Genomic DNA, 11,779 nt, shown 5'->3' on the forward strand with positions numbered 1-11,779 from the left:
CGATGCCTGGATGGAGGAAGTCTTGCAGCGGGCGGCAACGACCGTGCTCGAGTACGCAAAGTCGTGGACTGAGCTGCGCTCCCCAGAAATCAGAGCTACTCATGATCCAACCGGGAAAATCCAAGAAGGAGCTGCCGCCGAACGTAATTATCACGATCGCCGGAACGACCATCAAGCCAACACAGCAGATTAGGATTCTCTGCCTACTACTTCAGAGCGACGGAAAGGCACAGGCCGCCATCACAAAGATCAAGACTACAACCGAACAAATACTTGGCATGATTCGGAGGGTGTCCAACAGAAACCGAGGCCTTAAAGAGGACGATGCCATGCGCCTGGTACGCGCGTTCGTCGTGTCGCGGGTTACCTACTCCGCCCCGTATCTCCAGCTGACGAAGCCGAATAGGGACACCCTAAACACGATGCTTCGTAAGGCAATGAAACAAGCACTGGGCATTTACATATACTCGTCCATGCAAAAACTGCTAGACATGGGCGCCCACAAATCAGTGGAGGAGCTCATCGAAGCCCACCTTTCTAATCAGAGAATCCAGCTCAGCCACACGGAACACGGACGAGCCGTCATACGCAAGATACGATGGCAGATCGAGCCAGTACCCATCAAGACAGCCCTTCCGGAAGACTGGAAAACGATAATTCAGACAAAACCCCTTCCCCGGAACATGACGCCGGGCAAGGACGACGAAAGCCCTAGCCCGGAAGCTGGAAGAGAACCCCAGGGACTTCTACGCGGACGCCTCGCTCCACAAACACAGTGACCGTGCAACGGTGGTGGTTACATCAAAAGACAGGCTGATTGTCAGCGCGTCCCTGAAGACAACAGACCCCGCAGTTGCCGAAGAAGCGGCCGTGGCCCTCGCACTCACACAGCCGAGCGTGGACACCGTAGTCACCGACTCTAAGACAGCCTACAGAGGCTTCTGCAGGGGGGTAATCTCCTCTGCGGCCCAAGCCATTCTAGCCAAGCACAAGCCTCCGGGAAGAGCCATAGAGCTCGTGTGCGTCCCGGCTCACTCGCAGGTAGCAGGCAACAGCATCGCCGACTACGATGCTCGAGAAATGTCAATCCGGGCCGAGCACGAGCCGGAAGAGCTACCGCACCCTTTTACCAGCTTTCGTGACATGACCCGGATGTACCGAGAGGAAAGGTGCAGACTGTCAGAACCGCACCCCAAACTCACCAGGCAACAACAGACGATCCTGCGTCGAGCGCAGGCGGGATCGCTTGCGCATCCCGTATTGATCAACCGCATGTACCCTGCGGAATACGATATGCTCTGTCCTTTTTGCAGAAGAGAAAAGGGCACACTGCCGCACGTCTTGGCAGAGTGCACAGAACTCAAGACCCCCCCTCCTCCCCTTCCCACCAACACCCCCAATCCCCAACCCCTTGAGCGATGGGAGACCTTGTTATCCAGCCCCGCCTTACCGATTCAGCTCGCACTGACGGACAGGGGCCAGGAGCTGCTGGAAACATATGGGTCCCGTAACTAGGGAACCACCCCATCTGGTGCCTGCGTGCACCACCGATTTATTTCGGGCCCAGTAGATGTTGCTTCATCATCATCATCCCATACTTCTCCAACAACCCCGTCAGGTACTAATTGTGGCCATGTCGTCCCTACAAACTTCTTAATCTCATCCACCCACCTTGCCGCCCTCTGCTACGCTTCCCTTCCCTTGCAATCCAGTCCGTAACCCTTAATGACCATGGGTTATCTTCCCTCCTCATTACATGTCCTGCCCATGCCCATTTCTTTTTCTTGATTTCAACTAAGATGCCATTAACTCGCGTTTGTTCCCTCACCCACTCTGCTCTTTTCTTATCCTTTAACGTTACACCCATCATTCTTCTTTCCATAGCTCGTTTCGTCGTCCTCAATTTAAGTAGAACCCTTTTCGTAAGCCTCCAGGTTTCTGCCCCGTAGGCGAGTACTGGTAAGTCACAGCTATTATACACTTTTGTCTTGAGGAATAATGGCAACCTGCTGTTCATGATCTGAGAATGCCTGCCAAATGCACCCCAGCCCATTCTTATTCTTCTGATTATTTCCATCTCATGACCCGGATCTGCCGTCAATACCTGCCCTAAGTAGATGAATGCCCTTACCACTTCCAGTGCCTCGCTACCTATTGTAAATTGCTGTTCTCTTCTGAGACTGTTAAAGATTACTTTAGTTTTCTGCAGATTAATTTTTAGACCCACTCTTCTGCTTTGCCTCTCCAGGTTAGTGAGCATACATTGCAATTGGTCCCCTGAGTTACTAAGCAAGGCAATATCATCAGCGAATCAGCGAATAAAATAGGCGACTATACAGTGTCTGTGGATGATGGTCTGTCAGATCACAAGATGGTTCTTGTACACATAGTGTCGAGCGCAAGCACTCGTTCCCAGCCGTTTATACCTGTGAAAGTTAAGGACTATAGCCGGGCAGACGACACATCTATTCTCGATTTTTTAGAATTATCATTTAATCAATTTGAACTTGTCTGCGATTGTGAATCGGTTGACGAACTATGGCAGCGCCTCAAGAAAATTATAAGACATTGCGTTGATAGTTTCATCCCAACTCGACTAAAAAATATAAAACGACGGAACCCTTGGATTAATCGACATATCATTCATATTAAGCGTAAAATAAAGCGTTTACGCAAAAGGCAAGGTATCTCCGCCGAGGTATCGAAATTGCGAAGGGCACTGAAAACGGCTCTGAAGGAATCAAAAGAGCAGTTCTTTAACCAAACATTAAATAATTTTATGAAAACATCACCACAAAAATTCTGGCTTTATCTGAATGATAAAAAAGAACAAATAAACAAGATCCAAGTTAACAATGTAATAGTAACGCAAAAAACAAATATTGCGAGTCATTTTAATAATTTCTTCCAATCAGTTTTTTCAGCGCCTAGCAGCGATTGCGCAGTCGCTTGTCTGCCGTCTTCCTTTTCATGTGGGATGGAAAATCTTGTCGTCACTCAAGCAGGCGTGTTTAACCAACTACTACTTTTAGATTCTAAGAAGGCTAGCGGGCCGGATGGAATACCAACCCAATTTCTAAAGCGATACGCGGAGTGGGTGTCATTTTTCTTAAATAATATCTTTGTTAAGTCATTGCAAACTCACTCGTTGCCACAAGACTGGCGTTGCGCAGTCATAACTCCTGTTCTTAAAAGCGGTAACCGATTGCTAATAAATAACTATCGCCCAGTTTCCCTGACTAGCGTCTGTTGTAAAGTCTTAGAGCACATCATAAGTAAGCATATCCTCGTTTTTCTTGAAAATAACGACTTTTTTTATCAGCACCAACATGGTTTCCGAAAGGGACTTTCTACAGTAACCCAGCTCGTAGAAACTATTCATGATTTTACTTTAGCTATAGACGTCCAAGAACAAATGGACGTCATCTGCGTAGACTTTGCGAAAGCCTTCGACAAAGTTTCGCACAATAAATTACTTTTGAAGTTGCATAAAGCAGGAATAAATGACACTATTCTAAAATGGATTGAAGCCTACCTACACAATCGCAGGCAGGTTGTGCGTGTGGACGAGTGCTTGTCCCCTGCGTTAGAAGTGCTTTCTGGTGTTCCCCAGGGGTCTGTTTTGGCCCCGTTGCTGTTCTTGGTTTACATTAACGACATTACAGAGATTGTCGAGTTCCCTGTGAAATTGAAGCTTTTTGCTGACGACTGTTTAATTTATTCTACGGTAACACACATTGACGACCAAATCAGAATTAACCGGGTTCTTCATTCCCTTCACCTTTGGTGTGAAAAATGGGACATGGAAATCAATTACAACAAATCGACTTTTACACATGTTACTAACAAAAAAAGTGCGGCACCATTCTTTTATAATATTGCAAGCAACAAACTAACAAATGTAGATACATTCAAGTATTTAGGGATCACAATTTCACATAACTTAGACTGGCATAAACATATTGATAACCTGTGCTCGACGGCTTCCCAAAAACTGTATTCACTGAAGAAAAAGCTGGAACATGCAACGAAAGATGCTAAATTAATTGCTTATAAAACTCTCATACGTCCATCTTTAGAATACGCTTGCGTTGTCTGGAGCCCCCACCAAAAAGTCTTAATAGACAAACTAGAAAGAATTCAGAGAATGGCTGCTCGTTTTATTGCTTCAAGGTATCGAAGGACTGACTCGGTAACAACAATTCTGCGTTCGTGTGGGCTTGAGTTGCTGGAAACCCGAAGGAAGAAAGCCAGACTTAAGATTTATTTTCAGATACTTCAAAGCGTTCTGAAGATAAAAAAGGAAATATATGTCCAGTTCCCTACAAATCGTAGCGAGAGAATAAACCACAGCAGAGCCGTCAAGCCTTATAACACACGTGTTGATGTTTTTCGTTATTCTTTTTTCCCGGATGTAATTGAAATGTGGAATGCCTTACCTGATGTTGTTGTCGTTCAGACGGATGTGCACAAATTTGAATGCTTGATTGATATTTTGTATCGTGAACACCCAACCTGATGCTTTGAAATGTCAAATTTACTTGTGTTGTACTATTTTTCCCTCCCTGTAACAACCCTCAAGCGAGGGTTAACAGTATTAATAAAGAAAGAAAGAAAGAAAGAATCGCGAGTTACTAAGGTATTCTCCATTAACTTTTATCCCCAATTCCTCCCAATCCAGGTCTCTGAATACCTCCTGTAAACACGCTGTGAATAGCATTGGAGAGATCGTATCTCCCTGCCTGACGCCTCTTTATTGGGATTTTGTTGCTTTCTTTATGGAGGACTACGGTGGCTGTGGAGCCTCTATAGATATCTTTCAGTATTTTTACATACGGCTCATCTACACCCTGATTCCGTAATGCCTCCATGACTGCTGAGGTTTCGACAGAATCAAATGCTTTCTCGTAATCAATGAAAGCTATATATAAGGGTTGGTTATATTCCGCACATTTCTCGATCACCTGATTGATAGTGTGAATATGGTCTATTGTTGAGTAGCCTTTACGGAATACTGCCTGGTCCGTTGCTTGACAGAAGTCTAAGGTGTTCCTGATTCTATTTGCGATTACCTTAGTAAATAGTTTGTGGGCAACTGACAGTAAGCTGATCGGTCTATAATTTTTCAAGTCTTTGGCGTCCCCTTTCTTATGGATTAGGATTATGTTAGCATTATTCCAAGATTCCGGTACGCTCGAGGTCATAAGGCATTGCGTATACAGGGCGGCCAGTTTCTCTAGAACAATCTGGCCACCATCCTTTAACAAATCTGCTGTTACCTGATCCTCCCCAGCTGCCTTCCCCCTTTGCATAGCTCCCAAGGCTTTGTTTACTTCGTCCGGCGTTACCTGTCGGATTTCAAATTCCTCTAGACTAGTCTCTCTTCCATTATCGTCGTGGGTGCCACTGGTACTGTATAAATCTCTATAGAACTCCTCAGCCACTTGAACTATCTCATCCATATTAGTAATGATACTGCCGGCTTTGTCTCTTAACGCATACATCTGATTCTTGCAAATTCCTAGTTTCTTCTTCACTGCTTTGACGCATCCTCCGTTCCTGAGAGCATGTTAAATTCTATCCATGTTATACTTCCTTATGTCAGCTGTCTTACGCTTGTTGATTAACTTCGAAAGTTCTGCCAGTTCTATTCTAGCTGTAGGGTTAGAGGCTTTCATACATTGGCATGTCTTGATCAGATCTTTCGTCTCCTGCGATAGCTTACCGGTATCCTGTCTAACGGAGTTACCACCAACTTCTATTGCATACTCCTTAATGATGAACACAAGATTGTCGTTCATTGCTCCAACACTAAGGTCCTCTTCCCGAATGAAAGCCGAATACCTGTTCTGCAGCTTGATCTCGAATTTCTCTATTTTCCCTCTTACTGCTAACTCATTGATCGGCTTCTTACGTACCAGTTTCTTTCGTTCCCTCCTCAGGTCTAGGCTAATTCGAGTTCTTACCATCCTATGGTCACTGCAGTGCACCTTGCTGAGCACGTCCACATCTTGTATGATGCCAGGGTTAGCGCAGAGTATGAAGTCTATTTCATTTCTAGTCTCGCCGTTCGGGCTCCTCTACGTCCGCTTTCGGCTATCCCGCTTGCGGAAGAAGGTATGCATTATCCGCATATTATTCTGGTCAGCAATCTCTGCTAATAACTCTCCACTGCTATTCCTAGTGCCTATGCCATATTCCCCCACTGCCTTGTCACCAGCCTGCTTCTTGCCTACCTTGGCATTGAAGTCGCCCATCAGTATAGTGTATTTTGTTTTCACTCTACCCATCGCCGATTCGACGTCTTCATAGAAGCTTTCGACTTCCTGGTCATCATGACTGGATGTAGGGGCATAGACCTGTACAACCTTCATTTTGTACCTCTTATGAAGTTTCACAACAAGACCTGCCACCCTATCGTTAAGGCTATAAAATTCCTGTATGTTACCAGCTATATTCTTATTAATCATGAATCCGACTCCTAGTTCTCGTCTCTCCACTAAACCCCGGTAGCACAGGATGTGCCCGCTTTTTAGCACTGTATATGCTTCTTTTGGCCTCCTAACTTCACTGAGCCCTATTATATCCCATTTACTGCCCTCTAATTCCTCCAATAGCCCTGCTAGACTCGCCTCACTAGATAACGTTCTAGCGTTAAACGTTGCCAGGTTCATATTCCAATGGCGGCCTGTCAGTTGGCATCAAAAAGGTTCATTGAAGAGCAGCACATACCCAGTTACCCTAGTTGGTGTCAAGGAAACTCTCTGAAGAGCCAAACATTCCTAGTTGCACCTAGTGGTGCATGGCCAGTGACTCAAGTTGGTGTCTGGCGTCAAAGGGGCATATTGAAGAGCAGCACATACGCAGTGGCACATACACAGTGACTCTAGTTGACGTCAAAAAGGTCCACTGAAGAGCTCCAAATACCCAGTGACCCAAGTTGACATCAAAAAAGTTCCGAAGAGCAACACATACCCAGTAGAACATACCCATAGACCCAAGTTGGTCTGACGGTTCATCTCAAACTACACAGAAACCCAAGTTGATGAGAAAATTGCAAGTAACCTATTAAGGGAAGCCTGACAGATAGATAGTCGCCTAAAAGTGTGTGAACTTACCAAATAATGTTAATCACAATAAAATAGCAAAACAGCTTCACATAATTATTGATTAGGGTGGCATGGCCATTTCAGTTTTGTGTCCTCCTTAGTTCACTAGCTTATGGTACAGCTGACCTATCAGTCCACACATAAATTTGTACTGCTTGACTAGATGGGCATTTTCTTGATTTTGTAAGTGGTTTGTACTGCGACTACAGTTAGTGATCGGCAGTCCAGGCATTTTTAGCAAATAAAGACAAAATGCAGCAGGAGGACTTCCATGTGCAGCTCAAAGCTTTGAAATAACGGGCCTGCTCAAGAATAAGAACTGACTTACCTGCCGATCATCCAGGCTTAGGTCAGGAAAGGTGAATATCTGGGCATGCTGCAACAGGAAAGCACATATTTCGTTAATCATCAGCAACTTTACCCACTTGTACAATCTATCATTATTTATTTGCATACATGCAAGTATATTCATACATTCCAAAAGTTTTGAAAGACTGCATTTTTGGTCTGCATTGTGTAGCAACAAATCACTGGTTTTACAAACACTGGGAGACACCATAGCAAATGACTACAGATTAATACTGGCCACCTAATTACAGAATGTCTGGCCAATCGGTGATGGCAACGTAGGACTTGTCCCACACTGGTCTCGAAACCTTGCATTTCCACAAACTTCTATGACTGGCACATTGACTATCACCATATCTTCCCGTTATTTTTCTCCATATACTTGCATCAAATAAACTGCCGGTTGACAGCCAACACCTGTGTTGTTGTCTTCCGTAGTCCTGTTTGTCTGGGTTGTTTGTCGAATATGTGGAACTTCAACCAACTAGCCCAAGTCGGCACTGGGCGAAAGTTCGCGCATACTGATAAGACACCTCGTGGAATCCGGATACTCTGACCAGATGCTGACAGCAGTGGCGCAAAATGCCTGAAGCCCGCAAAGAAAACACAGTAAATCCGTGCAGCAGACAAAGGTTTGTATGCTTGCTGTAAGGCAGTATCACCCTATCTCGCATAAAATAACAAAATATAGTCAGCAAAATGTAAAGTTGGTGCTGTTGGCACCCATCAAGCTCGAAGGAATGTGTGCAAATGCGAAGAACCGGAGATCTAGGTGGTACCATCAAGTGCAAGTTGCGCTCTACAACATCCCTTTGTCTTGTGGGCAGCCGGGCATCGGACAGACTGGCCGGCGTTTGAAAGAAAGGCTACGAGAACACAACTATGCAGGCAAAGCTTCACCGGAATGTAGAAACCTCGCTGTGCACTGCTCGAGGTGTGCTTGCCAGCTAAAACTTGAACGAACCACCATTATTACCACCCACGACAAAAATGCACCGAAAAATTATCGGTGCACTGCATAGCGACGAAACGGTGCGTGTCAGCGCACCATCCATAGCACACGGGAACAATTTAAAGAAATTTAACTGCCGAAAAAAAAAATTCGCTCGCATACAAACTTGACGTAGATATAAATGACCATGTACGTGATACGTTGCCAATTGCTTATCCATGTGCCTTTTCCATCGTCATTAAACAGTCGATAGTGAGCGCTTTATGTGTTTGTAGTGTCTCAGTTCATCACGTCCTTGGCCCAGCGCGGTATTCCATCATTTCCAAGAACTAAGTGGCCATCCAAAGCATTCTCCGAACAGCCGTTCTGCCAATGCTACCGTGTGTTCCTCATACATCACGCTAATGTTGATTCTAGGCTAGTTGGTTCTTTTTGAAATCAAGGAAATCGCAACCTTCAAACGGGACGGAAAGAAAGAGACACAGGTCAGCCACTCGTTCGTAATTGCAAGCGCATAAAAATATTCAAGGAAATTCGCGGGTTCACCAATTGACGATTGAACGAAACGCTATTCACCGCGCGCACTTACTAATCACGCCTCAGCAGTGCCAATCGATGGGGAGAACTGCAAGGACACAAAAACGACAACATGGGAACACGCAGAAGCCGACGCAATCCCTAAAGCCTGCTGCTCGCTCACCTTTGCATTAAACTCTTTGAGTAAGCTCTCAACCTGGTCGTGTGACGCGGCCAGCAGTTGGTCCACAATCGGTGGTCCCATGCCGAGATGCGCTAGCCTCTGCGCTGCACCACGCAGTGCTCGACGTTGGCTGCTGGCGGCGTAGATTGTGCAAAACCGTAAACTGCCTCCGCGCTGCAGGAAAATTGGGAACAGACGTTTATTTCTCAACGAAAGCACACGAAACCGAGCCACAGAACACCTGACTGAGCAGCCGGCGTATCAGTGCGCGAAGCGGGGAAGATGCACTAAAAAGCCGTTGGTGGCGCTGCTCGGACGCTTGGCGTCCAGACAAACAAATGCACCGAAAAAGTTTTGGTTTTGGTTTTAATTTTGAGGCGAATGGACGTGCTTTTCGGGGTTCCGTGGCGGCGACGAAATCATAAGTTTTTGTGCATGCCCTGAGCTTGCTTCTGTTTCTGATTTTTTTACTTTTAAATAGTAATTGGGTGGTTTTCTTTTTCTTTCTCTTTTTTCTTTGTGGCTCGTATTTCGAGTGAGCGGGTGTCTTGTGTACCATAGAGTTTCTCACTACATTACCTAGAGGGGAAATCTGGCGCTGCAGCGCTGTGGTATGCATGCACAGAGGAAGGAAACTAAAGAGAGGCCCTGACGTCACTCTTTGTGAAGCTCATGGCGTCATGGCCAGAATTTCTGCAGGCGTTGATGTGGACGGAACACGCAGCGCGATGTGTGCGCGCATATTTGAGCCCACAATCAGCCTCGGAGATCAATTGTGCATTTATGAATGTTCCAATCACTAATGTGACCTTATTTCAGTATTATCCTCTATTTCTAAGCTGTGGTTAAGGAGCCATGAAACATACGCGACGATCGTAACAGCGTGGGTACCATTCCACTACGGTAGGAGCTGTGCCGTTACTTTGACAAGCGTTCAAACAGTTCGCTGCAGGTAACATTGCGTGACTACTTTGTTGGATGGATGAGGTTTCCACCCATGAATAATATAGTTTTGGCTAGTAATAGCAGCATACCTTACAGTCTGAATTAAGCTTGTCCAGCAAAGCGACCGTTTACAAACTGCGCGAGCGTCCTAAGCAGTAGTAGGTGCTCCATTACAGATATCTTTGTTCTATATAGCACATGGTCCAAGCATACGGCATCAGCGGTTATATATTTATAAACGTTCTGCGGCGTTAGCCCGTTTTCTCTTGCTTTTTAGAGAAAAAGAATGATAACCGAATTTTTTTATTCGGATGTGTTCGGTTGTGTTCCTTCAGTTCTCTACGACGCACTCACACGTATTACGGAAATTTTGCGCTCAAAAATAGCCATCGCATTTTTTTTATACGAACCCTCTCATATATTATGGCTGTATACAGGCCAAACAGGCGATGCCGAAGCACACAGCTTATATATGCATCGTGCTGGCTCACCAACCGCAGTGATCGCTGTGTTGAGCAGCGCCATGGGCCTCATGCAGCACTGCTAGCGTAGACATATGGTAATTTCAAGCATACTAGACTTAAAATGCGTGAGAACGATGCCAGTGTATCACAAATATTTGATAGCGCCTGCCGCTCAGATGTTTCGAGGTTGCCTTAGGTTGGCCGTGCACGAGCATGCGCTGTTATGTTTTATGTTTTACTCCCTACGCCAATCGATCAGACAGTGAGCTGATTTACCATTTAATGCTGGCAATACAGAGATGCCGGTTTTCTTTGTTGAATTAAAATCGATATAAGCAAAATAGTAAAGAACACGTACACGCGCGTACACCGCGACTGATTATGCGCGTCACATTTTTGCGCCCCCAAGACAACTTTCTGCCTACAGTAGTTACCGATGCACCGAAAGGCTTCCCTGACGACCTTATATTAACGAACATGGTGTAAATTTCTCAAAGTAAGATCTAAAACATCTCGAAATCGTTCCGCAGCGCGCGACATAAATACTTTCAAGCGGCGCCGCGCCTGATCGCCCAAGCCAGAGAGGAGGAAAGGCCCATAGAGTTTCTCACTACATTACCTAGAGGGAAATCTGGCGCTGCTGCGCTGTGGTATGCATGGGAATGCTGGTATGTTGTGACTTCGGATTGTCATCGTTCTCGTAGAGACAGGATACCTTGAAGACGCGCTTGGCAAGTAGCGTTCCGTCTGTCACAATGATTCATTTTCTACTAAAATAGCACGTGAAAAGCTGTTTTAGCTTTATTATTAGGCGAAAACATGTTTTGTTTATCTTGTTATTGCGTGTACGACTATATGATACGTAAAAAGTATCAGCGGGCCGCCAAACTTGGAGGATAGATGACAAGGTTCGCGATCGCGTTGAAACAGTTGGTCGTCTGTTCTTGCTTTTCTTCGCTTGGTCATGCATTGCGGGTGAGTAAAGATGTAATATGCGTGAATGGAAACATTTTATGACGAGTTTACTTTGAGAACGCGTTATTTGCGTAGCCATATCCACGTTTTAGACGAAGCCTCTTACAAAACCAGCCAACATGAACCTCGCAGACACATATACCGTCATTCCCATAACTGCACGGTGCCCCCTTAAGAAACTCCCATAGACGGTGGCGCCAGATTACCCTCTAGGTGTTATAGTGTGTGACTTCGGATTGGCATCGTTCTCGGAGAGACAGGACACCTTGAAGACGCGCTTGGCAAG

The 11,779-nt window shown here is 45.6% G+C and overlaps 1 protein-coding gene across 2 annotated transcripts in view; it reads right to left on the reverse strand.

Moving 5' to 3' along the window:
* The window catches only part of ric8a (ric8 guanine nucleotide exchange factor A), a 326,541-nt gene extending 316,549 nt beyond the window's left edge, over positions 1-9,992 (reverse strand). Inside the window, exons 1-2 of one of the 2 annotated variants that reach the window (XM_055074787.2) lie at positions 9,110-9,914; positions 7,438-7,485 (exon numbers count right to left, since the gene is read on the reverse strand). In XM_055074787.2, the coding sequence (XP_054930762.2) occupies positions 7,438-7,485; positions 9,110-9,190 (129 nt within the window). In that variant the 5' untranslated portion in view covers positions 9,191-9,914. Of the gene's footprint in view, positions 1-7,437; positions 7,486-9,109 lie in introns of both variants that reach the window. The other variant, XM_050185303.3, reaches the window with a different exon arrangement.
* Positions 9,993-11,779: the final 1,787 nt, after the last annotated feature.

The sequence above is a fragment of the Dermacentor andersoni genome, chromosome 4 (assembly GCF_023375885.2).
Source record: "Dermacentor andersoni chromosome 4, qqDerAnde1_hic_scaffold, whole genome shotgun sequence".
NCBI classification, from domain to species: domain Eukaryota; kingdom Metazoa; phylum Arthropoda; class Arachnida; order Ixodida; family Ixodidae; genus Dermacentor; species Dermacentor andersoni.